This window comes from Sylvia atricapilla, chromosome 15 (genome assembly GCF_009819655.1).
Source record: "Sylvia atricapilla isolate bSylAtr1 chromosome 15, bSylAtr1.pri, whole genome shotgun sequence".
Classification (NCBI taxonomy): domain Eukaryota; kingdom Metazoa; phylum Chordata; class Aves; order Passeriformes; family Sylviidae; genus Sylvia; species Sylvia atricapilla.
The window spans coordinates 2,108,661-2,136,260 of NC_089154.1; the positions used below are offsets into that span (position 1 = coordinate 2,108,661).

The 27,600-nt window shown below is 43.6% G+C and overlaps 1 protein-coding gene across 1 annotated transcript in view; it reads left to right on the top strand.

Moving 5' to 3' along the window:
* FAM20C (FAM20C golgi associated secretory pathway kinase) overlaps positions 1 to 27,600 on the top strand; it is a 57,708-nt gene that overhangs the window by 22,344 nt on the left and 7,764 nt on the right. Inside the window, exons 4-5 of the mRNA XM_066329693.1 lie at positions 22,111 to 22,203; positions 23,897 to 24,012. Of these exons, the coding sequence (XP_066185790.1) occupies positions 22,111 to 22,203; positions 23,897 to 24,012 (209 nt within the window). The remainder of the gene's footprint in view (positions 1 to 22,110; positions 22,204 to 23,896; positions 24,013 to 27,600) is intronic.

Here is a 27,600-nt window from a genome sequence, read left to right on the forward strand (position 1 = left end):
GCATAGCAATTATTTTTTTAACTACCTCTGCTAGGTGGTTTCCTGTGAGAAGTGAATCCTGAGATAAAGGGATTAAAACATCCTCTTCCAGGCTTCGGAAATTGTCACAAGGACTTTCTCCAGGGAAGGCCTTAATGCTCATCACCCTGAGGGGCAGCTTTCCTCACACAGGCATGCACTGCAAGATGATTGACACATCATTAATTAACTGTTATTAATTAACCCCATAATCTGCAGGGATGGGGAAGGAATTCCTCGCAGGGCTGGATCCTGTCATTTCTTTGAGCACTGGAGTCCCCTGTTCTGCTGCATTCCCACACCCATCTGGCTTTGGGACTGAAGAAGCTCATAAAGGAAGCAGGACTAATGAACAGCCTTTTACAGGCCCCCATCAACTGCCTTCATTTCCTGGAAGCCACAGTTCAAACAAGTTTTGCAGGAGAGCAGCTATTTGTATCTATTTCTCAGAGTTTAGAGGAAGAGGAAAATGGAAAAAAAAATAAAAATTAAAGAATTGGTTGTTGCTTGTCAGGCTCCCCTTGTTCCCTGCTGTGTAGGGAGTGATGCTGAGAAGGATAAAGGATCTGTCCCTGATGTAACACGGGTTCCACGTGTCCTGTCCCTCCTATTGAAATGGTCATAAACCCACATAAACCCAGAATTAGGAGAGGAAGGCAGTGCTGCCTCTCCTCCTTTACTCCACTGGGATTCTCCCCTCCCCATGGCTCTCCAACCCCAGACTGTGCTGAAGGGCTGAGCTGCACCCACACCAGCAGCACAAGGGACAGTCCTTCCCTTGCTGACTTCAACTGGGCTTTGCTGGTGTCCTTGAAGACTTTATTTTGCTCTCATCATCTTGAGCCAGCCCACGTTTGGGCCAGTTCTAACCACATAACAATCTCCCGGGTCAGGCAGCAGCATGATTGCAGCTTTATTTCACTAATTTTGTCCGCATTTGCCTTTCAAGGAGCAACAATGCAGTGATTGTGTCGTCTGAACGTGGCCTGAGGACAGAAATTGCCCTGTTTGCCCACAAACAGCAGATTCTTGGGGCCATGCCAGTCTCAGTGAGACAGCAGCGCTGCTGATAAGCCAACAGCCATAATCACTGATCAGTGCTCTGCTCTGGCAAGGTTCTGTGTCCAATATTGTTGACCCCACACTTTTGCTATTGTGTGCTGCATCCTTTGGCAGGAGAAGGAGCTTCTCAGTGATCAGAGTGGTACCTGGACTGCAGGAGGTGCCCAGGCCCCCATTATTCCTGGCGTGGCTGGTTCCTTTTATTCGGGGCTGTAAATCAGTGCTCATCCCTCCAAAGCAATTGCAGGCCCAGCAGTATTAATCCTGCCATTTTGTGTCTCTGCAATTGGGAACGGCCTCCTGTTGCTGACATCTGAATTACATTTTTAACAACAATTTCCTTTGTTATACAGAATGATGCCAAAGCAAACACTGCTGTTGGAGGCTCACTATCTGGTTTAAATAACACAGACCTTTAAATGGATGAGGACTATGAATAATTTTTATGTAGAGCCTGAGTTTGTGTTGTTTACTTGCTTGTTTGTGAAGGATATTTTTTCTTTATTTTCCCTGGCGATGTAAGCCTGTCACTCTTGCAGTAGGACAGTTTGGGAAGGCTCCCTGATCCCTTTTAGCTATTGTACTCTTATTATGTTATTGGATTCCCTCATCTTACCCTCCTACTAAAAAATGTATTGAATTGCCTGATATTGCACCAATTCTTTATTGCAATATCTTCTAGATTTAAAAGCTACATGTACTGAAGCTATTTTGGTGTTACCAAAGCTATTTAATATCTGTGAAGTTAAGGAATGCATTTTTCTGGCACTCAGCAGTGACTCCAAAGCCCCAAAGAATTACACTCAACAGCCCTGACTTTCAAAGCCTGACATCACTGTGAAGCAAGGAATACAAATCCATCAACAGGAGCAGGATTTTAATTGCTTTTGAATGATTCTATAGAAATCTAAAATTGCTTTGTGGGATGAAAAGAAAAATCCCCACTTTCGTCTGGGAAGAAGTTTTAATTCTGGCGAATAAGATAAGTGGTTGCTGGAATAATACAAGATTTTTCCCCTCTGACTCTGTAGCTGTTCCTGCAGCCCTGCCTGCTGGGATTTTACCCTTGAGCAGTGAGACATCAGAGTTCATCAGATGTTGTATGTGGCAATTGCCAAGCCAGGGGAAGCTGTTTGGTGGCTGGAAGATTTGTGCTTCTATTGCATTCACTGTTAAAAAATGAGACCACCTGCATTCTTTTGCAATGTGACCTTCTCTAGCTGGTCATATGCTGTGTTTCCTTTGTGATCTGATCTGATTTTAAGGGTAATCAAAAGACCAACAGTGCTTTAAAATCCAATAATACCTTGACTCTTCTTTTACAGTTTTCCTTTTTTTTTTTTTTTTTTTTTTTTTTTTTTTTTTTTTTTTTTTTTTTATGAAAGGAATGAAAACGTTTGCAGACGATTCTACATCTGGCTTAGCTTCCAGTTAAATGCATCCTCCGGGAGTGCTGGAAAATATTACTTCTCCTGTTTAGAAGAGGAGTAAATGAGTCATATTTTCCAAAATAGTTTTCAAGGAAAGGGATATCAGAAGCTGTTTGTATTTTCCTGTTTAATAGATTTAGTGAATACTAAAAATCTGGTCTGCATCACGAGAGGAGCAGCAGCAGGGTGTGAGTGGTTCCTTTGCCTTGGCAAAGGGCAGAAGCCTGCAGAGTTCTTGGCTGAGCCCTCCAGGGATGGGGCAGCTTGAGGATCCCTCCCTTGTCCCACACCTTTCTTGTGTGTGGAGTCCGATGCTGTGGCCCTCCTGCCCTGCAGAGGAAATACAATCTGGTCTCTCTTCTCGTCCCAGCATTTCTGTGTGTGAATCAGCTGGAGGAATCTCCTTCCCCTACCTGAAATATGTAGGATGTCCAAAGATATCCAGGGCACCCAAACTGGGAGCCTGTCCCACCTTCTGCCTCTCCACGTGCCTCCTTGGCAGAGAAGGCTTTGCTGAGATCCTGAACCAGCCTCAGCACAGGCCAGGGCAGAGAAAAGTTGTGTTATCCCCCCTGTCCCCCCAGAGCAAATCACTGATGAGCTAAACCTTCTCAAAGGTGCTCAAGGACATCAGACATGGCCCATAGGGCCACAGCAGCATCTGATACAGCAATAGCATTTCCTTAACCAGGTATGGAAAATACTGCTGAGCTTCTTTCAGGGAAAACAAAACAAGACAAGACAATCCAGTATTTTATATTTTATTTAGAATTACACTTAGAAAAAGGTGTTTGGTTGCAGCATCTGACATTCCTCCCTGGTATTTTCCTGGCATTTGAAGCATGTCGATGCTGACATGTATTAAAGTCCAAAAACCTTCCTATTGAGGGCCTTTAAATATTTTTAATTGTTTTCAGAAACAAAACCAGCCATTATTGTATTTTTGAAACACAGTCATTTTGTCCTTTCTGGCCTAACCGCGTATCTTAAAAATGCTTTTTAAACAATTATTTTAAAATCGTTTCTCCTTTAAATTGACCATAACAAGCCAGACAGATCTCTTCAGGATTAATTTTCCACCTAGCTGAAGAAATTAGCTCTTGCTTTCTCCCTTCCTCCCACCTTGAAGCCGTGCTAGGATGGTTACCTGGATACCCTGCCTGTAAAGGATGTATGTGCCGAGGCAATTTAAATAGCCTGATTTGTCATCTAACTGCAGACATCATTAGCAAAGCATTATTTGGCTGGAACACTGTAGGCTGAACATGGCTAACTCCTCTGTGTTGAGGAAAGATTTAATTTAACCACCTGGTGACCAAATATTGTCTGTCTAACGTGGAGCTGCAGCAAGGCTGGTGTGAGGAGCACAAGTGGTATCTGGGTGGGAAGTTATTTTCCTGTGGTGTATAACTATTGGGAATTTATTCTGCTCCAGGAGGAGGACAGCTGCTTTTAAATTTGTTGGTTCAGGATCTACTGGTTAGTTTATTTTGGGGCAAAGAAATAATTTCTTGTCACGAAGAAGAAGAAGGGAAGAAAATATGAGCCTGGCTTTTCCTTTTTGCTGTGTAACTTTTCTCCTTGTCACAGTCCCCATTTCAATTTATTTCTATGGTTATCATATCTGGTTTTAAAATGGCAATTCCATCAGGATGGAAGGATCCTTATAAGCAGGTTTTTAAAAACAAGCTGGTGAAGTTACAGTGAAGTTTTGAATTATGTGACAGAGTGTAAAGCAGAAAATAGTGGCCTTCTCTGATAAGACCTGCACGTCAAAAAGCAGAAATTGGCCTTTCCTTGGAATCTGACTGGGGAGTGTGGTCAGGGACGAAGTCTGGGTATAACAATGAGGAGCATGTGAAAACAAATCTGAGTTATAGGAACAGGAATTTGTAGTTCTCAGATGACTTTTTAGTTCAGGATTGAATGTAACATAACCATTTTAAGGCTCTAACCAAAATCAGATCATTTATTATTGAATCCAGTATGGCTGGGCCAGCTCAGCTGGAGTCTGGTGATCTGTCAGGTTCCACAGACCTCCCATCAAAGGTAATTCTGCAGCTACAGCTGAACTGCAGAAACACCACAGTTGCAGAGCTGCCAATTATATATTCCTGAACATTCTTCTTGGCAAATCAACTCCCAAATCATGTTCAGAAATCATAGTCTTAAATGAAGCACGGCTGCAAAATATTCTGCTGATCTATGGTGCAAGTCCTTTTCCTTTAGTCATAATTGATGTTACAAAATATTTTATGGCTTCTGTCATTAGTATTCCCCTTTGGCTCAATCTACAATTTATCTCATGCTGTAAAAATGCTAAGAATTTTCTACTGATTAGCAGCAACAGTAGGGCATGTTTCTACATTTATCCACATGGGGTATTTTGGGGTGGGTAAGGAGTCTTTTGTCTTTGAATTATAATGTGTCTAGACATTCTATTTTTGTTACAGATCTAGCAAAATGAAGATGCTTTTCAGGTAGTAATTAAATTCTTTCAGTGACATAAAGTCTACTGTGCGCAAGGCTTCAGGATAATGAATATATTTATTTCCAGGAAACCTGCAGTATTTTCCTTGCCATTTGTAGGACTCAGCATATAAATAATGCAGGCCATGCTGTGCTGATTTTCAGTTCATCCCAGGAAATTATGCCATTAGAAATGCCACAGTTCTTTCAGGCACACACAGACACAGCAGGTAACAGGAATATTCATGTGATGAACAGTGACAGAAGCTGCATTAGGTAATGCATAACCTTGCAAAGCACCCCTTAGACAATGAAATTGTTTGCAGTAATTATAGTGTGGAATGAGACTGTTGTTTAACTTAACATCATGGCAGCCAAACTGTGATCCATCAAAGCGGCTCTGAATTTGTAACCCAGGGTTAGGACTTGGAAGTGCAAAATAAAGTGAGGGGAAATGAAGAGCTCTGGATTCTCCCCTGCCACCCCAGACACACACAGCATGGTGAATGTGGAACTTCTTTTAAGCAGTTCTGGAAATTTAAGATCCCCATAAATTCCTCACAGCCTTGCTTTTGTCTGTGAGTTGCTTTTTGAAATCTGCAATTCCGGTGTTAAAATCTCCCTTCTACAAAACCAGCAGTGGCTCTGGCGATGCTCAGGCAGCAAAGATCACACGGTGTGTCAAAGCAGCACGGTGTCTCTGCTCAGAAAGGTGAGTGGTTTGTGTGTTTAAGAAAGAAAACTTACCATCTCCCATTCGTGGGCATCACTTATCCATAAGCAGAGCTTTAGTACGTGTTGCAAATGGAAATCAAGTACATGATGTGCCTGGAAGGAGTTTATCCGACTATTTATGGGCTGATCACATTTGGAGCTAGAACCGGCTTGGTTATTTTTAGTTGAATAACGTTACAGTAGTAGTGGCATTTCTAAAGAAGTGAGAAAATTCTCCTGCAATTCACAGACCTTTCTCGCTGGGTCCCGTTCCAAGCCTCCCTGTCCCCACACTCGTGTCCCAGAGGAGAAGCTGAATGCCACATGCCAGGGGCTGCCTGTGTGACTGCAGGTCAAGGAATCACAGCTCAGACACAGATTTAGACTCCCACAAAGCAGCTTTGTGGGTCTTTGTGCCTTTCCTGCCTCCCTCCCAGCTCCGTGCAGCGCGCTCCAATGGGCTTTGCCTGCTTGGGGCCACATGCTCTGCCCTGGAAGTGGACCATGACTGCTCTTTGGCAGCCCAGGATAAATTTTCCCATCCCTACGAGGCTGCAACTGTGTGCAGTGCATGTGTTTGCCCAGTGGTGTTGGAGAAGATCCGTTTTCCGAGCTGGAGTTGGGTGGAACTGGCACAAAGGAGCTTTGTGCAGGAGGGAGTTCAGCTGGGCACGAGGCTCACTGGGAAAAGTTCTGGCTGGATCTCTCAGAATAGCTGAGAAAGAAAGAAAAATCCTCCTGTCTCTGGAAAGCAAAAAAAGGCCGCAGTCTTATTTCTCATCTTTGTTTTCACGATAAAAATCAATAATTTCAAGCTGTTGGTCTTTGATGTGACTCTAGAAAATTTTAAAGATGCAGATGTGATACATAGGTCCACCATTAGCATGAGTCGTTGTTCCTTCTTTCTTACAAAAAGAAGGAATTGAAAACCATTAAAAATCATGAAATAATATAATTTAATATGGTCATCTATTAAAAATGCACATTGTGCATAAATAATCAGACATATCAGCAGGGGATCCACAGCCCTCTAACAACTAAGTTGCTTTGCAATTGCCATCTGACCTGTAGATAAGTGGAAACAATGTCTTCATTAAGCTTACAGAACTGAATATTAATCATTAGCAAAACCAGCACTGGAAGATGAAGGGGAAGTCTTGCTATGTCCCTGGGAGCTGTGTGCATGTACCTAATGGCAGGATTTAACTATTAAGGTCATATCAAAAATAGATCTGCTATTTGTCCACGGGGCTTACTGGTCTGCTACAAAGGCAGTTGGATTTAGGATGTTGTTTAAAGACTTATTGCGTCTTCTGGGAAGAAAAGGTGTAGCTGGAAATATGCCCTAAAAGGCTTGACTTCTCTTGACTTGTTCTCTTGTTTTCTCCTCTGGGTGAAAAAGATTAAGAACCGCCGAGTGTTTAATTTTTATAGGATTTTATGAAAACAGTGGGGTTTTTTTTTGTTTGTTTGTTTTCAGTGTCCCCACTGCTCTGGCCTCTGCCCCTGCCAGAGCTGGGTGGTGGGAGCAGGAGGTGACTCCCTGACATTCCTGGGACACCTCGTGCTCTCAGACTGCGCTGTATGTAGGTGAAATCCCTAATTTGGAGGATGTGACAGTGTGACATTGTAGCCCCAGCCTATGGGATGCTGGAAATCAAAGATTAGAGTTAATATTTCTAAAGAGGTAACTAAGATCTATATATGTATAAAAAATGGAATGTCAAATTTCATCATCTTTGCATTTGGGTAATTTTCCTCATTTTCCCAGAGGTGAGCAAGGAACCCACTTCATTTTGTTTCTTTTGGTTTCCTTTCCCACCTCTTTGAACCAATAAACCAGTTCAGTCTGGAGGTGCTTTGGCTGTCTGTAACTAATCCTGTAATATTTTCCTGATACTCATATTGATGTTGAGCTGTTCTGTCAATACAATCTGAGCTCTGAGCTGCATGGAAAACAGCACACAGGGAAAAAAAAAGGAAAAAACCAGGTTTAATTCTTGCCAATATTTGTGATAAAATGAAGATCTTCACTCAGCTTTATTGGAATTGACTCAGGCATTTGGTAATAGCAGCCTACTGGAGATTGCTTAAGGAGGGAGCTCAAGGGACCTGTAATACAACACAAAAAGATGGCTTGTGTATTCTTTGCTATCCGAGATCTGAGGTCCTGAAAGTGTCAGATACACAGTGTGCTCTAGACAGTTGAAATTCCAATATTAATTTAAGATTCTTCAACTCCTGCTCTTGCTTAATCCTGCATTATCCAGCTTGGTATTGGCAAGAGCTGTGGAGGATCTCATGGAGGTATTCAAATTACATGCTAAAAGCAGAGGTTATGTCTTCTGTCCCCTCATCCAGGCAGGGATGAGAATGGGGTCTTTGCTGTCACAGGTGGCTCATGGAGTTATTTGGCTGAGTCTGCATCTGTTCCACAATCCTCTGGAGTCAACGGGGAGCTTTTCCCATGAATTCACTGCCCTTTAAATTTAAGTACAGGCAGGTCAGGCCCCAGTTTATGAACTGGCTCTGTCTTTCCTGATCTAGTTCACCTTGAACTCATGGGAAACCTTTCACTGAGTAGGAGGAAAGTTGGATCAAACCCAGAGGAAAAACAGTAAGTGCTGCAGGAATGGGACAATGAAGTCCAATGGTTAAAGCGCACAATCACTTTGCTCTGCCATTTACTTATCCTCACAGTAGGAAAACTGAAATACAAGTGTCCTTGGCTTTGGGAAAAACATCATTCTGTCTTTGAAACCAAACTGCTGTGGTCTGTGCACACACACAGCTATCACACTGTACATACAGTAGATAAGCTTCGCATTTTGTAGACATTTAAACACAGTTAAAAATTCAAGGAGAGGTAACCAGACATTCACTGTTAGAGAAAAGCAGCTGCATGTCATAAATCAGCTCCACAAAAAAAAAAAAAAATTCTGGCAGCAATATCATTTCACTAAAGCCTTTACTGCACATCTTTTGCATAATTTTCCTCCCCTCTCTTGTCCTCTTTTCTTTTTTCTTCTTTGGTTTTTTCATCTTGCTTCTTTTTTCATCTGTGGTTTTTCTAAGCTCTGCTTTTGTATCAACGCTTTCCCACTTTATTGAAATGTCACCTTTTTTTACCAAACATCCTCAACGCAGATAGACTTCAAGGTTTAAATTAGCTGAAACCAATGTCTGAGATGGGGCAGGGAGCACACCTGTTTCACACTGAGCACTGGCTCAGCACAGCCAGAGGAAAGTGTTCCCCTGCACACACACACACACACAGATCCCTTTCTTTATCTCCACTCCAGCTCTGAGTGAGTGCATTTTTGCAACCCACCAAGCGTGAATATTCCTCTGCACCTCGAGCGTGGGAGTTCACCCAACGACTGCACTTGATGGGAGATGTTTATATAAAACAGTGATTGCCCTGAGCAGCCACAGCCTTCCTTCCCTTGCACAGCCACACAGTTCTTCCCCTAACATCCTTTTGCTCTTTATCTTGTCATAGGGAATATTTTACAGGGATTTCAATAGGTCTTTTTTTGTTGTTTTTTTTTTTTTTTTAATTTATTTTCATTTTTTAGTTAAGAGGAGCAGTTTAGGCTGATGCTGAGCCTTTTGAAATGCTGCGTCCACTGTCATTTTAAGAGATTCTCCTCCAAACCTGCACCTCCATTTTTTCCCTAAAATGCTGTGTCTATAACTGGGATAAAAGGAGGAGAGGGATGATGCTCTGTGGCAAGCAAGGACTGTATTTGCAGCTCCCCAGCAGCAGAGTTTGTCACATGGAGGCCAGGAGGTTAAAATCCTCCTTCTCAGTGGAGGTGGAGAAGAGGGAAGAGATGCTGATATGGCTTGCTTTTCCCCTGGGAATAACCCAGTGACTCCCTGTGGGCTGCAGAGCATGAACCCACCCTTCATGCAGATGGTTGTAAGCTTAAAGGACCCTGATGTGCAATTTCCAGTGTAATTTGTGACTCATGTGGTGCCCTTGATATAAAGTGTGAATTAGCAGGGAAGGCTTCCAGCCTGGAAAAGGAGAAGTTTAGAGAGAAAGGAAAGGGGTTTTTTATAGGTTTGTAAAACAGCATGATTATTCTGTGAAATGGCTACTAAAAAAAGCTTCCAAACCAGTACAGTCTTCCTCACGCAATAAATGAAAAACCAAGGCTGAGGAAGACAGAGTTGACTAACTCAGATTTTGCCAGGAAGTGAAATATTTGGGTTAGTACTGAGTTGATCCAGGGCTGTGTGAGAAGTCAAGGCATCCTCTGACTGAGGCTGAGGAATGCTGTTCCCAGGTTGTTGAGGTTCAGGAGCACCCAGGAGTATTTGTGCAAGTAAGTCACCTTGGCCGCCTCCAGGCAGCAAGAGAAGTGCTCAGAGTGGTGATATCAGCACTTTCCCAAACTTGTCACCGTCTGCAGATGGAAATAACCCAGGTGGGAGATGTGTGAGTGAGGGGAAACCAGCCTCAGAGGTGCACTGATCACCTGCAGGGCTTTGCATGGGATGGGGCCAGTGGCAGAGCTCAGCTGGGGAATGGGGAGCTGCAAAGTTGATCATAAAACCCATATTCCTTGTTTAGGCAAAATTCTGCTTGGGAAGAAAACACATGAGGAAACGAGGGGTTACCCATGAGCTGCAGAACCAGATTAGGGCAAAGAATGAGTTGGGCACTCTTCAGAGAGATTGTGTTTGCTGACAGGAGCGGTAATGAGGCAGGAATTAAAATAAAATTAAAATAAAATAAAATAAAATAAAATAAAATAAAATAAAATAAAATAAAATAAATGAGGAAACAGAGAGGTTGCATAGTTTGCTTTATTAGAGCAATGAAATAACCACACCATATCAAAGCAGTTCCCTTTTCTTCTGTAACCATGAAGCAGTCTGAGGCAGGCAATTACACCTCCTTTTCAGCTCAGAGAGGCACATCACCCTTTGCCACCAGTGCAGGAATGTTAGCAGCAGCAGGAAGGCGAGTTCAGGGCTGTGTGTGCTTTGCTGGGAAATCACACCTCCCAGGAGTCAGAAACACTCAGCCCTGGGTTGCAATCACCTCGCAGCAGCCACATGCCTGCTGTCCTCAGTGGCACAATTAGGGACAATCTCCGGGTCTGGGATGGAAGCAAGCTTGAAAAGCAAAACTTGTGTTTCTCCGGGTAAAAGTCCCCTGTGATGGGCAGAAGGATGGGGCACCAGTGCGTCCTCTGACCCCTCTGTGGGGCATTCCCAGGGGAAATGATGGGTGAGGGCTGGGCTGAGCTGTCTGCTGGCACTCAGAAGGTCTGGGGTTTCCAGGGGGAGGTTGCACAAGGTGCTCTGATCTCATTTCTCATTTTATACTGAAACTTTGATATGCTCAGCTGGAAAAGCTGCTCTGCAAATATTCAAAAATATGAAATATTCAAAATTTCATGCTCTTTTTTTAAAATATTGGTCCACACATTATGTAGGCTCTGTCCCATTAATGATTCTGATGGTAGTGATTTGTCTGCAATGTCTTGGGCCCTTAACTCAGTGCACTTCAGGATGCAGTAGCTCTTTAATGGTAAACTGGAAATATAAAGCCCAAAGTGCTTGGACTTGTACATGTATAGGTGGGAAGGGAGGAGGGAGCATGCTCCTGGTTTGGTTTTGGCTCCTTGGTTCCCTGGGTTTAGGTCCTTGGGAAAGCACAGCTCTCCTATCCAAATGCACATAAAGAGGTCAGCCACGGCACAAAACTGTGAAATCTCTAAGGATTTGTCACTTTTAGAGCTGGAGCCTGAACATCCTTTTATTTATTCTTCTAAGCCATAGGTTTTATTCCTGTTACATGATCTTAAGAACTGTAAGAACTCCAGTGCTTCATGAGTGAGAGAGAGGGAGGCACAGGGTGCAGAAATTCAAACTCTCAACTACAAATTGCCAGAGAGAGCCTGGGCCAAACGTGCTGAACAGAGAGTGCAAACACTGTGGTGCTTCTAGTGCTGTCTATACAAAGTTCAGACAAATCTTGGCCTGGAAAGGACAATGTTGGGTGCAGTGTGCTCCTTCTAGTGGCTCTTAGTGCCCCGTGGCCCCTCAGCACATTCCTCCACCTGGCACAGCTCAAAAGGCATTTCAGGAACACCAAGAGCTCCCAAAAATTGTCTGAGCCTTTCTGGATCTCTTTTTATTTGGCTGTGTGGGGCAGCAGACACACTGAAAGGCAGGATTTGAGCCTCCTGTCAGTTATAAGGAGCCTTGATCACACCAAGGAGCTGCAGGCTTCAGGGTCAAACAGAACGGTGACATTTGGGACCTACCAAAGCCCGTGGCCAAACTGACTTGTGCTTTTGGCAGAATGCTTTTTTTGGGAAGTGGTTGTTGTTTTTCACAAAGAAGCTGCTGTCATGGGTGGAAAGAAGAAGAAGAAGAAGAAGAAGAAGAAGAAGAAGGAGAAGGAGAAGGAGAAGGAGAAGGAGAAGGAGAAGGAGAAGGAGAAGGAGAAGAAGAAAGGAGGGTTCTGAGGCTGGCAGTGGCAGGGTGAGCGGCCAGATCTCTGGTGCTGATCTCTGGCTCCTTCTGGTGAAGTGCTGAGCACAGAGCAGCCCCGGGGGAGGATCCAGTGTGTGCTGGACTGTCAAGGACACACACATAGTTCACTGGCTATGTGTGTGCCCAAAGTTGAGCATGTGCTTAATGAGGCTCGAGCGCTTTGCTCCGGGCAGAGCTGAATCCTGAATAGCTCCGTGGTTCTGCAGCTCCTGCTGAAAACCCCGCTAATATTTCCCCGCTTCTGGGAGATTTTGAGGACAAACTTAGTAGCATTCATGGTTCTCCTAATGATAGCAAGGAAACTCATGAATAAAAAGCAAGAAATTATGTATCAATACATCAGGCTCGCAGTAATTACTTTTTCCAGCCTATAAACCTATTGTGAACCCAGGAATTTCAATGGGCACACACATCACGTACGGTGAGAAGAAAAAATACAAAAAGCTGAAAGAAATTTGAGCTCTGCTATGCTTCTAATATGTTTAATGTTATTGTTCCATTAAATCCCTGCCCTTAATGACCCGAGACATATTAAATAACATTCTCAGGGCTGAAGAAAATGCTTCAGACTTCTATTTTTGCACATATTTTTCCCTCCTGTGCTCTCAGACCTCTGGAAGTGTTGCATATTGAAAAACCTCTGTAGAAAATACTCTGCAGCCTTTTTCCTGAAGGGAGGCTGCAGGTAACTGGGCTCACGTGGAGCTCTGTTTGCTCCTGACAGTTTTTCAAAACTAGTTTTTGCAGCTGTATCATTTTTCATGTTTGCAGTTTGTGGCGAGCAGACAATGTACACTGGAGCCTCAAAGGGATAAGTCAAGGGGAAAGATGACAGATACTGTGGGCTTGGCATGGCAAAAATGCTCACACCGCTTGCTTAAGAGCAGGAAGGAATCTAGGCCACGCAGGCACAGAAAATATTCATGGTGATACAATCTCTTAATGAAGATGTCTCTAAAAAGACACAAAATATCACTGCAACACCTCATTAATGACGTCTTCTGCTTTTTTAATTGCTGTGAGGCTTTTTTCTCCCTGCTGTGACAACAGCATTGACCACATTAACATTGGCACCGGGAACTCTTTTGTTGTGCTGTCAAGTACCTTTTAATCTTTCAATTCCTGTGTGTCAAGTCAGGTTTCTATCTCAAGGATGAACTAAACCTTATTTCTGGGTCAAGATTTTTTTTTATTTTTTTTTTTGTAATCTGCAGCGTAAATTAGTGACAGGAGCTTCCCAGAGCTTGCCTTTCTTTTCATACCATGACTCATTTGTTTTTGTGTGCAAGCCCTGCTTGTTCTGGATGACAGAAAAACATTCCTACCCAACACGCACTGCCACAGCCACTGTGGCATCAGTGTTCCTCTGTTCTCTACATTCCCCCTTCCCACCAGCATCTCAAGGAGGGAGACAAAAATAAGTTTGCAGCCAGAGTCCCACCTTTGCAGCCCTGTAATTTCTGGGTGTGTGCTGCCTCCTGTGCCATCAGCACTCCGTGGATTGTAACCCTCCCGCTGGGCTCCCTGGGCAGGGGGGGGCTTCTCTAAATCAGGGTATGAAGACCTGAGCTTCTGATTTTGGGAATACACACTTCAGTCCCCAGTGCTGGCCATAAAGCAGCTGGGAGTGTCACTGCTTACAGCAGAAGCAGCCCTGCACAGAGCTCACTGCAGCAGTTGGAAAAGCATCTTTATTTCCCTCACCCCACCATTCAGGAGGTCTGCTTTTCCATGAGAATTAAGATCAGCCCCATAATGTTGGAAAAATTCATCTTACCGCAAACTTGTATGCTTTCTAACACTATGCTGCCTTTTAAATTTAAAGATTCCTTAAAGAAAGGAAAAAAAAATGCTGTAGCACCTCACAAGTGTTTGCAGGATGCAGGGCAAATACAGGCAAATGTTACAAGGAATGATCCTACTTGTCTGGTCACATCATGTCCAAACCACAGCAGGCAGTGTTAGAAATTGCTGTATGTGCTGGATTATACATTGAATGACTCTCTGTCCTTCCATCTGGAGCTGGGTAGCACTGGAGCTCATCTCTCTGTGGGGCTTACCTGCTTTGTGACAGCATTTCATTTGGCTTTCTTCACAGCCACCTCCTAAATAAGAATAACAAGAATAAGAATAAGAAGAATAAAAATAATAAGAATAAAAAGAATAAGAATAAGATTAAGAATAAGAATAAGAATAAGAATAAGAATAAGAATAAGAATAAGAATAAAAGTAAGAATCACAGCAGCCTGTGAATCTGAGCTGTGACCAGGCTGAGAGCTCAGCACCCAGCACATCCCATCTCCTCAAATTCCCAGGGGACAGGAAGGGGACCAGTGGCTGTCACACCACAAAGCAGGGTGGGGAACTCATCCTGACAAATGTGCTTACACTAATAGATTTTTTTCCATTTGCTTTTCCCGTGGTGACAGTCTGCTACTTACTGGGCAGAGCTGGAAGTAATATTCTGAATTGCTGAGGGAAATTTTCCCAGTTGATCTAACTCTTATGTGCTTTGTGCTGATCAAAGATTCTCTTCATGTCTTATGCATTTGAAAGCACAAAAGAATGAATGAAAAAAGAGCTATTCTTCTGAGCTGGTAGACAATGAAATGATGATTGGTGAGATTATGCCTTGACTTTACTGTCAGCACAATGTCAGGAAAAGCAACAGTATAGAGAAGGTGCATTTTGAGATATTAATGCCACTAAAAGAAACAGAAAAGCCCCCAAAAGAGGAAGACGTCTGGGTGTATTATTATTTTTATAGTTTAGTGGAGAATAAAATGAATTTTTATATTCTTGGATCATATTATTTGCCCTGATTATTCATCCCTTCATATCATATCTGCTTGTGTAGGCAGGAGTGCCAACTCAATGTTTTGCTCAGGTGAAAATCTGCTTTTTTATATATACATATATATTTATTTATGTAGACATCTGGTGCTTGGGATGGCAGGAACCTTCCACTGGTGCTGCTCCTAGCAAGGGACTGACTTTTCACAGCCTTCTCACAAATGCCCTGACCGGTGCAGAGGAACTAGATGTTGCTTCTTTGTCTTCTAGCAACAGTGCTGGTTTTAATGGCAAAGCTGAAAATAGGCTTTCAGGGCTCTGGGTTGGTTGGCTTTTTAATGAATTAAAAATAAATTAATTGTGCTTAGTGAAGAAGGGGCTTCCAAGCTGAGGAATCTGCAGTCTCAAGGCGTGAAGGCCTTGGCTTGGGGATGCTCTTTCCAGGAACGGGAGCCAGTTGTTGTGGTGTGTTTATCACATGTGTCCCCCCTCGGAAAGGCACCCACATCCACTGCAGCAGGTGTCTCCGGGATGGCTTTGCCCTGATCGTGGAAAGAGGAGGAAGAGCAAGGCTGGAAATAGGCAGGGGAGGAAGGCCAGCACACGGGGAGGAGAGGGCTGTGGCTGTGCCTTCCCAGAAGTACATTTGGAAGATCACGTTAGAGCAACGTCTGTCAAGCGTGGTTTAGTTCTAGCTGATCTCACCCTGGGGCCAGGGAATGGGCTGGGTGACCTCCTGAGCCTCCTTTTGCTTTTCCACTGCAAACAGACAGAAAACCCACCTCGATACCCTCTTTCCCTGTGGGTTTTCTCTCCTTCTTCCCCCCATTGCCCTTCCGTGCCAGGTAACAAGATATTTATGAATACAAGTGTGCTTTCAGAAGTGTATTGTTGTTCTCTGCATAAGAAGTTTATGATTTATGTTAAGCTGACTGGTCCTTGAGCATGTGCTGTTGTCAAGCTCTCTCCGTCTGCTCAGGAGAGAAGCGCTCCGGGGCTGGCACGCAGGAGCATGATCTGGGTATTTATCCTTTTGGCAGTTTGCTAATTATTCCTATTGCTATCACATCCCTAAGCAAATTTCTGTCTCTCTGCCACAGTAAATATTCTCTCATTTTTTCGAGCTGCAGAGCTGCTACTTAAGCTGGAGAAGCCTGAATATCCTGCAGGGGCCCATATTGTCATTTGGTTGATAGCAGTGAAACGGGCCAAACATCCTTTCTGTAGCACTCAAATTGCATGTCTTTGCATTCCTGCGTTGGCCACTCGTTTTCTGGCCCATATTCTGCTCTTGTAAACAGCTCCTATCGTCCCTGGGAGTGCTCTTTGTAGCACAATGCTTTGATAAAGCCAGAGCCATCAGCTGCCAAGACTCCATAAGGAGTCAGAAATAGGCACCAGATCTCTCTGCTACTGTAGATGTAGCTGCATTAGCAGTATCATTTCTCTTCCTAAGGACTTACTAAGCCGTTAAAATGTATTATAAAATTAAATGGCGTTTTTTTCCACCTGGTCTGACTGGTGCCAAGTGCATTGAAAACCCTCCCAGATGATACAACTCTGCATGCAAAAAATCTCAGTGCCCTCCTAAGGACTGCAGCTGCCTCAGACACACCGTTGTGGGTTTTTTTGTGTTTTTGGGTTTTTGTTTTTTTTCTTTTTTTCCCATGGGCTGCCTCCTTCACTTAGAATAATAAGCTTTAGATGATCTCAGGGCACTGTAGATCCCCCTGCTGCACAATCCAATTTGACATAACTGTTGCATGGAGAGGCGGGAGGGGGAAAATCTTGCAAGCAGACACTGGACTTTCAGTCTGAGCTTTCCACTAGTACAAAGAAGAAGTTCCTCAGTGAAGGCTTGGGAGATTTCATGCCTGTCCGTGTTGGAAGAAAGGCTCTCTGGAATTGATGCAGCATCTGTGCTTCAGTGGTGTGCTGGATCAAGGGGCTGCCTGTGGAGCTTCCAAATGCAAAAAATTCCCAAATCCATTCCAGGCCATAAAATCATTGAAACTGCAGCAAACTGCTGAGTGGCCACCTTTCAGTCTTGCATTAACTATCCTTTTAGTCTTGTACTAGCTATATTTTGTCATTTAGGTAACATGGTGTAAGAACTGTTGAGCCTGCAACTGGGCTTCAGGACAGGTATTTAACCACCTTAAGTGCTCCACAGGAAGAGAGGAAAGCTGCTTTCCAAAGGAGAAGAATAGCAACCTATAGCTGTGGACCCAGTTAATCTCCTCTTATCTGTTCTGATAGCCAAATTACACTTTTATCAGTGTTAGTCCTGTCCTTGCCAATGCAATTACAAAGCCTCATTGGTTTATATCTCTCAGTGAGTTTGCTGCTGCCCAATTCCCCTGGCTGGGTCAGGCAGGGGCTCTCTCTCTCTCTGCAAAACGGGTCTTCTGACCCAAGGAAACCTGCTCCCTGCTGCAGCAAAGCCCCTGGCTGTGCTCCCTAATCACCCCTAATCCCAGTGGCTGATTCCCCTGATTACGTGTCAGGACACGGGGGTAACCTATTTAAAAGGAGCTCTTTTCCAGCCCCCACACCCTCTCATTAGTTCAGGGACGTGGGTCTGACCCAAGAGGTGTCTCAGGGGCGTCTCTGGGCTGCAGCATGGGAAGACAGCATGTGTCTGTCAGGATAACACTTAGCTCACATTGGGCTCTTTGCCCTATATTCTGGCTTTCTGGCTGCTCTACAGATAATAGAACCCCTCCAGAGCAGAGGAAGTCTGGCACTGAGCAGGATTCTTTCGAGTAATGCATGGCCCTGGTGGGTATTAATCCTGGTAGTTTAGGCAGGTGATCCTGGAGACTAAATACAGATTTCCAGGGTAAAGGTTTGGGGTTAACATTACTATTTTCTGAAATATCAGAGAGTCTGCAAAGCCTGCAGTCACCCTGTGGTGATTTGGCTCATGAACAGTAAAAACAAAACTCCTGAGAAGTTATTAATGTTGAGGCTGAGGGACCAAGAAATTGAAAAAAAAAAATTTAAAAAATTTACAGACACATTGAAGAGAAGCTTGAGACTTTACAATATTTCAGAATACAAATCACTATGTTGATTTCTCCAAATACTACTGAACACCAAACCAGGACCCAACCACAGCTAGAACGGAGCTGACTCACCAGATTTATTCCTGACTGTTCATTTATCAGAGCAGCTTTCTCTCTTCTGTTTGTAGGCATGACTCACTTTTACAGCCACCAGATCAGATCACAGTTGCATCTTGTCTTGTGTCAACACAATCGTGTCCCTGTCCTGTTTAAAATCATCCTTTGCTTCCTGTGTTTTCTCTGAGTTGTGCCATGGTGGGAAAATCTTCATGGCTTTGATTTCCCCTTAGTTCTTATTCCTTCCCTACACGTGTTACCATGCTGATTTGTCTTTTCCTCATGCTGTAATTGGGCTGGTGCCACTGTGTAATTTTTAACTGTGTGCAGTATCAACAGACCTCCATCTGTCTCTCCTCCAGAGCTTCCCAGCCTGCCGTTATAAATATCTGCCAAATCCTTCTCCAAAGAGAGGATCACCAGATTCCAACTGTTTGCAAAATAAGAGCTGCTGCCAGAAATCCTCTCCCACCGTCTGCAACCTGTGCAGAACCTGTCCCTGCTCGGTGTGGGGTGGCACTGCTGGCACTCAGGAGCTCAGGCAGGAACTCATTGTCCCCAGAAGCATGTGCTGCTGCAGAGGGTTCAGCTTCTTGGTCTCTCTGCTCTAGTATCTCATTATATGTGTCATTTTATAAGACAGTAACTTTCAATAACCATCAGGTGATAAAACCAAACTAACTGGTAGGTAAGGGTGGGGTTTTTTTCCCTTCTAAAATGCAATTCTGATTGAAGACATGCTGATTTAAAACATTTCTGATTTAAAACATGCAACAGTTCCAGTGTTGTTTTAAAAGATGTTTTACTTGACCTGGAAGGGTCTGGGAGTTCATTCCCCTTTCCCAGCCTGTCCCTTAGGGGCTGAGGACCAGTGCCATGATCTAAAACTGACTGGGCTTGCTGAGAGCAGTTTGATCTTCCACTTCTTTGTGTTTTTACATCAGAATAGACCATTAGAAGAATTAGCAACAAGCAGACTTGATTAGACTGTGGGCAGTTAAAAAAAAGGCAATTTTTAATATGGATGAAATAAAATTATGTATCAACGCAGTTGGATGAAGTAAAAGTTCTAGATTGTGATGAAGTTGCCCTTTGGCCCTTAAAGCCATTCTGATATCAGCCTGTTAATGGCATTGGTTCAGAGCTCTGTTAGACTCATGTGGCTTTATAATTTCAGTTGTGTATTTTGGGCCACAATCCACACACCCGTTAGTGTTTGCTGGGGGTATGGCACCTTGCTCTGCCTGGGGAATTCCCAAGAATTCCCAGTTCTCTTCAGGTACTGCTGCAGACATCAAATTAAAAATAACTGTCTGCTTGAATAAAAATCTGTCTAGTTAATGTCAGATACAAGGAACCAGGTTTCTGTTTTAACCCTGGAAGACTGGAGTAAGTCAGAACAAAGGACATTTCAAGGTTATTTCAGGAGAGGGTTTTGTGTTTGGATCTGGTACATCTTAGTTCTGGAGAGTTTTGCAGAGGAATATAAGGGATGTAAAAGCACCTTGGGGGGTTGGTAGACCCTCCTTCCAGTCTACTTTCTGAATAACAGTATTTTCAAGAGGCAAAGAAGTGGGTGCCATGTGTTGGACGAGGGCATGGACCATGTGAGAAGTGACTCTGTAGAAGGAAGCACCTTAAGCACTGAAAAAACTTGGGAGTTTATTTTATTATGTGTCATTGGGTACAGAAAATACTGATATTACCATTGTCTAGATTGCACTGTGGGTTCGGTGTCCGTTTTTGAAGGCTTTAGGACTATCAATTTCAGTACTTTCTTAGGAGAGTGTGCTACCACTTAATAATACATGATGACAGCAGAAAAAATATGTACAAACAAGCCTGAGCCTGCAGGACACGTGTACTTACACCCAAGTGAAAAGTCCCTGCAGCCATTGCCTGGGGTGGCAGGGAGCACAGAACAGTGAGAGGGAGCAGGGCTGGGCTGGGGCAGGGCTGTGCTTGCTGAGATCCAGCCCACAGCTAAGTCTCATTTTCTGGAGCAAGATTTTCTCATAAAGGAACAGCCGTGGGGTTTTTTTTAAGTGTCTGGGTGATAAAAAGCAGATGGCATTGATTAGCTAATTAGGAATATTTTCTGCACCTTATCAGCTGTGCTTGATGTGCGTAAAGTTTGTGAAATCTTGGGGTGAGGATTTATTGAAGAAATTTACTCTTTTAAAATCTGGAGAGGAGAGAAGGTTACATTGAGATATGTAATTTTATCTCCAGCAGAAACAGGTTGATCTTTTTCCTTTGAATTCATATTCAGGGCTCATTCCTTCATTTTTTAGGGGAATATGCACAATGAGGTTGCAGCTCTCCTAACTCTTGTCTTGACTGCTTAGTGCGTTGTGTGATGCACCAGAGGTTCTGCTCTCCCCTGTTCCTCTTTGTGGGTGCACTCCTTGGCCTTTTCCATTTCTTGTGGGGACAAAGCAAAATACCACTTTTTATTTTATGCCAGGCTCGCTTTCAGCTTGTGTCCTTGTGAACCTTTTGTCCTTGTGAGTCCTTTCTGTGTCCTTGTGAACTTTTTGTGTCCACAGCAGCTCCCTTGCAGGACTTGTGCCAAGTGTTGGCCACCTCCATGACCACTGCTGTGGTCAGTGCTGTTTTGCCAGAGCATCACTGGGGTGTTTAAAGCCACTCTGACCTTCAGTTCTATTGGACACAGGACAAATACCTTGATTTTGTTCATCATTTAGGGCAAGATGGAGTACCTTGCCAACATGTTCATATAAAAAGGGATGTCTGAGAAAGGATATGGGGCTTTTAAACCCTGCTGGGTGCACAGCAAAGTCTTCACACCACCAGAAACACAAGACTTGTCTGGTTTCTCCAGCAGTTTGGAGAGCCCCGGGTGGGTCTGTGGGCAGACACCAGCTCTGGCAGTCACAGTGGTGGGTGGACACAGCTTCAGGTCCCCAACAAACCCAAAATTAGGACTTCAGTGGAGGTTTGAGCTGTGCCCCAGCAGCAGCCCAAAGCCTCTCGTGCACAAGGTCCCCGTGCAGGAGCTGTGCTTTAATTGCCAGCAGGCAGCAAAGGTGACACATGAGCTGTCAGCTGGGCCACCTGTGACACGGGGAGTGACAAAGAGCTTTGTTCTCCTCTTCTGGAGAGCTGTCCTCCCTTGCATATGCTCTGCAGGCAGCTTTGCTGTGCTCATCTCCCTCTCAGGGCTTCAAAGCAGGTTGAGGTGGGACCCAAACGTTGCAATGGTTAGCTGCTTGAGCTGTGCTCCTTCCAAAAGGACTGGAAGTTGCCTGAAGTGAGACAGGGATTTGCTCCTCTCTCACACAGAGCTTTGTATTTTCCCTGTACAGTGGTGTGGAAGCTTTAGCCTTCCTATTTGCAGCCTCCCTATCAGAATGACATTTTTTATTGGTTCTTTAACTGAAGAAACAACAAATTCTGCATCCTCTCTCTCAAGCACAGTCTTGTTAATGTTCTTTGAAACATGACAAGTGTCATGGCCATCAAACTGCAATGATCCCATTCCTTCTGAAATGAGAAAAACATGTCACTTTTGGCTCTCAGTAATACAAAGGGAGAGGCATATTCTCGATGGGAGCTGCATGGCTGCCAAAGATGAAAGAAAAATGTTATTACTTTTGGAAATTTCATAATTGCAGTTAATGATAATTCGATGAAATGACATTGTCTTCACCGCTATCTCTAATGAAATGTTTGAGAGTGATAAAACAGATCTTGTTAAATAGAGCGAGAGTTTTGAGCGGAACAGCTTTGTGACAGCACGCTGCCTGCACAAATCTTGAATCCCTATTTTTTGTTAGAGTAGTTTAAGAAAGAAGATAAAATGAAGGCTGCATGGCAAATAATGCACAAATGAGGTATTTAAAGGTCTTCCATTAAGCAAACAATACTGAACTCTTGAGCAGCATGCTGATGAGTGAGCACTGCTCCTTTGCAATGCTAGCCCTTCATTAAAACACTTCCCTTGTTTTCCTTTGCAGGCAAACCAGAGAACAAGAAACCCCACCTGACTTTTTTTACTTCTCAGACTATGAGAGACATAATGCAGAAATAGCAGCATTTCATCTGGACAGGCAAGTAGAACGGATTTGCATTAAAAGGAAAGGGGAAATATTGTGAAAAGTTGCTGCACTTGGCCATTCCTCTAACTGTAACTGAATTTTTTTTTAAAGGGGAAAGTGGAACAAAGGTGGGCAAATGCCATGAATAAATGAAATGTAGATGATGAAAGAGTAAGTTACTAATTAGGAAATGAGACTTTGGGAATGAGAAACCTGGCAATAAGTAATTCTCAAAAAGAAGAAGTTGTATTGAAGAGAAGGTGAGAAATTAGTTTCCCCTCTGATCCTGAGGTACAAATGGAGAGGACCCTTCTCCCAAGGACTGTGTCACATTTGTGTGAGAGGAGGCTGGCTCACCCCAGTTAGCTCCAGGGCACAGAGATCCAAAGGAGACACGGGGAATGGTGTGAGTATTCAGGGAGGAGTAATTGAGATGGGAGTTCTGGTTTCACAGCAAAAAGCTGGGACTATCCCATATCAGGAGCATGTTTAGGCCACAAGTCAGTGGGAAGGAGAGGGCAGTGGTGGTCATCTCATGCTCCTGTTCTAGAGTTGGTGCAGGGGATGGTGGATACCCCAAGACTGCAGCCTGCCCAGATTAGAGATGGGAATTACTGATTAGTAACTAACAGCCTGTCTAGAAACAATGGCAATTCACTGAAGTGTCTTTCACACTGTGAGAGGCCAAGAAACATCTTTGGAAATGCACAAAGCTTTGAGGTCACAAATTATTTGGGGGTTTGTGTAGCATTGCTGCCTTCTGGGATGATGGCTGGGATTTGGGAATGATTTGGTGGGTGGCACAGGGTAGATTTGCCAGCAAGAGCCAATCCTGATCTGATCCTTCAGGGATCTTCTCTGTTTTATTGCTGTTGACCTTGACGTTGATCCCTTCTGCTTTATATTTGATATTGCTGTTTTAAGCAGATGGTGCTGTAAAAAAAACCATCAGTGGAGTTCCTACAGGGGGTATGTTAAATATCCACACACTAAGCAGGAAAAGCAGTTGCTACCCAATGTAGAAAATCTGAACAGCAGACAGTGGATATAAAAATCCTGCCTATGGGGAGACTTTGTACGGGGTCTTTGCTCTTTTACTGTATCTAATAGCAGTGCTTCATGGGGAGGGTTTTATGATCTGTGAAGGCAGGGGAGTTTGGGGTAGGGAGAAACTCTTCTCCCAGCCTTTGCCCGTGGGAAGATTTTTGGTCTCAGGGAGATTGTTTAGGTTGGTATAAGGGTATTAAAACAGAGAGGAGCAGAAGGGAATAAATCAAATACATACTAAGGCTGTCAAAAAAGGAATTACATGGTGTTTAGGGAAGAAAGAGGCTGAAATCCCATTCCCCAAGTCACTTAAAAAAAACCTGGTGAGCAAAATGCGTGTCATAACAATCATGAAGTAAAAAAATTAAATTTTTGCTGTCTCTGGTCGTATGTATCTTCATTTTTATCATGGAAAAATGCCCTCCATACTTTTCTTGTATTTTACTCCATGCTACGTAGGCAATGCAGAGCTCATGGTATTCAGGACCTACTTTGTAATACATTATATGAGGAATTATCCCGTGTAAAGTTGATGGGCTTTATACTCCTTAAAGACCACAGATAAATGTGCCTTCAGAGTGTAATGAAGCTTCCCAAAGCCTGTAACCATCATTACATTTTAATCCTGTCCATAAAGGCTGTGCTTTCCCCCCTGCAGGATCCTGGATTTCCGGCGCGTGCCCCCGGTGGCGGGCAGGCTGGTGAACATGACCAGGGAAATCCGAGATGTCACCCGGGACAAGAAGCTCTGGAGAACATTTTTCATCTCACCAGGTAGTCCTGGAAATAACACTCTGTTCTCTCTACCCTGCTGAAACACGTACTTAAGGAAACGATGTGTAGATTGCTTAATTGCTCAGATATTTCTAATAAAACTGTCTTCTAGACCTTTGAATAAAAATAAATGTAGAGACAGAGCTTGCAAAGAAGACTTTATTGTTTTGAGCTGAGTGCCTTTTCCCCTTGACAAATTATCTGCAGAGAGAGGCTTTTATGTTCGCCAAAGCAATGTATTCAACAAATGTTTTATGTAGAACGATTTCTAAGACAGTTTTTTCTGGTGCTTTCAGTTTACCCAAAACCTTATTACCCAGCCCATTAGTTATTCAGGGTTTGGGTTTTTTTAATCCCACTGCAATGTGATCTGTCACTTCTGTTGGTCAGATGCATTTATTTCTGGCTTTGACTGGAGGACCAAACCTAATGTCTCAGAGCCATTCAGGTTTTACTACAACAGGAGTTTGGACAAAACATCAGGAAATAGATGTGTAATGTATCCTGCTTCCAGCTCTAATTCTCTGTTGGGCCTGAATTGATCCCAGTCCTCACTCTTGCTCTGAGGGCTGACCCAGAGGCAGATACCACTCTCTCTTACTCTTCAGTCTTTCACATTTTGTGGACCTAGTTAAGAATGGAGCTCCACAGGGTGGGAATTTTACAAGCACAGGATAAAACCCTACCCTGCTCACCAGAATGTACAACTGGAATAGGGAAAAATGGGCAAAAGGTGGGAAAAAGTGGCAGCATCTCTGTTTAACATCTGGGATGCTGAGATGGAGAAATTAAGACTCTGAATTACGGCACAGAAATAATGTTTAAGCTTGTTCTTGCATATAGAATTTCTAGGTTACAGGTTCAGTTTAAAGCACAGTGCCATGTTCCAGTAGCTGAACTCATATTGTTTCAGTTGTGTGCGAATGTGCTTTGCTGTGTGTGACTCCTGTAAGAGGCAATCTGGAGCAGAAACCTCTGGAGATCTCTCCCTTGCTCTGTGTGTGATTGGCCAGGAGCTGTTTATCCCAGATCCCTAAAGTCAAGATCCAAAGACTTAATTACAGTTTCTCCCAATGTAACTGTAATTATTGCTGTTAGCTAGAAACCAGAGCCCTGTCATTGCCAAGCTTTTGCTCTTAAAATCTTTATCACACTTTTCTGATCCCCAATAAAGTCATTATTACGGCTGTTATTTTTAGCTTCATATTTATGTTCAGCTCTGCAGGACACAGTTGAGCAGACAGTTATTTATTCCAGGAGCTTCACTTGTAAAAGACATTACATAATTGCAGGAGGTTTCATTTTACCCAGAATTATGAGCACTCCAATTTTACATGCACAGTTATGGTGACAAGACATGTTCACCAAACCTGGTGGACACACATTTCTGCATTTGCCTTGGTTGCTTTCCCTCCCTCTTCATCTCTCTATACCATTTTTTTTTTCCTTGATTTTTGTAGGTAAATATGCAGAAAAAATGGCAAAAAAATCTTTTTACTGTGCACAGGGTGCTTTGGCTCACTTTAAACAGGAGCCATTTTATTCCTGTTTTGGCAAGTAAGATGTGGATTAGTAGATTTGCTTGATTTTTAGTCTTCCTAGGTTATGTTTCAAGACTTAAGGGTGAACTTGAATGATTTCTGAGAATTGCAAAACTGTTCTCAAGTACTGAGCAGCTTACAGCAGCCAGAGCAGGGAAATAGAGAGTTAAGGCTGCCAGTTTAGATGAAGATCTTTATCTTGCCATTATGAAATTCCAGACAACCAAGCATAATCCTTTATTCAAATTTATTTAGAGGTCTCAGATAAATTCAATTAAAATACTTGATTAACTATGAATCAGGCTTTTCTGGAGAATAAAATGCTTAGGCAATTAATTTTTCTTTCCATTTTACATTTCCTGAATCAATATACTTTAGTTAAATCATGTTGGTTACTTGTCAGAGTTCTTCCCTGCAAGTCCCCAGTTTAATTAGTCAGATTCTCATTAACATATGCCCAACCTCTGTCTTGTATTTCATACTGACCTTAAAAGGCAGACATTAATTAATGAAAAAATAACAAAGATCCTAAATTAAGCTTTTAGAAACGTCTTCCACAAGCCCAGCAGGCAGCTCAGGCAGCAGATTGAGGGCAGGGAAGGAAGAGAAGAGGGAGGTGCTGGGGTGAGGCTCCTGGTCTGGGGGTGAGGATGAGGAGGAGCAGGGAGCTGGGGAAGGCTCAGGGGCTGACCTGCCCCTCTGGCAGGTGAAGGGCAGCTTTGAGGGAGAGCTGCCTCCAGAGGTGGGAAATTGAGCTGTGAGCTCTTGGCACACCCACAAACCAGGCTGGGCACCAACACAAGCCCATAGAGACCCCTCTGGGACTCCATTTCAGGTGCCTCTGTCACTGCATCTCCATCCCCACAGTGCTCAGTGACAATTAATGGGCCTGGGGACACTTGGTGTCTCTCCATGCACACACACACAGCTCTTAAAATCCAAGGGGCACAAAGTGAAATTGGTTTTACAGGGAGATGTTCCCCTCGGGCTGGGAGCCCGTGGTTTGCACCCTCACAGGGTGATTATTGATGATCCTCATCAGTCACAGGACCATGGAATAAACTGGGTGGGAAGGGGCCCATCAGGCTCATCAGTCCAGCTCCTGGCCCTGCACAGGACACCCCAAGGATCCCACCAGGAGCATTGTCCAAGCACGTGTTACCTCCCAGAGCACTGTGGGGATGTGTTGGAAGAAACCTCAGCGAATTTCCACTCCTGGGCCACCTCCCTTGTCCCATCAGGTGTGGAAATGAGGAGCCACAGGCAGCTTTAGAGCACAGTGCTGAGCAGCATCCCTGCTGCCATGGAAAAGTGACAATGGCTGCGAGCAGGCAGGTCAGTGGATGCATTAGGCTGCACTCAGAGAGAAAGCAGATTGCAGAAAAGTGCACTTTCAGGCAGTTTGGACTTAAACATGAGAAATGGAATTAGGTCAGTAATTATTTAAATTAATTTTATGTCCTTTGCAGCAGGGCAGACTGCAGTAGCCCTGCTACTCTTACAAATGAATGGTAATTTCCTAGGAAAAAAAGAGACATATTAATGATGTCAGCCTTCATTTTGGAAGTAATTGAGGCAGCATCTTAAAGAAATCAATGTTACACAGCTAGTAAGCACTATGTTTTTGTTCATATTAACCAATTCCGAGGGATTATGGATTTTTTTTCCCTCTCAGCATACAATAGCAATTCTGAATTGCCTATTATTTTGAGCAGGTAAATGAAAGAACTTTTCATGCATTGCTGTAGTAAATATTCAGGATTTTTTCCCAGTACTGCAATTGCACAGGGTTGCTAAATGTCCTCTATTAACAGTCATGTAAAGCTGAATAAAAGAACTGCTCTGCCAAGCAATTTGCTTTAAGGTATCCCCCCTTGTTCCTTTTCTTCCTGAGAAGAATTATTGTTCAGCTATCAGGAGGATGCAGACAATGTGCAGATGAGTACACAGACACTCTGCTTCTTAATTGTAATTAGCTGGAGTTTCGATCACCAGACCATGATTTTTGCCTGTGTTTCATTAGGAATCACACCCATTCCTCCTCCGG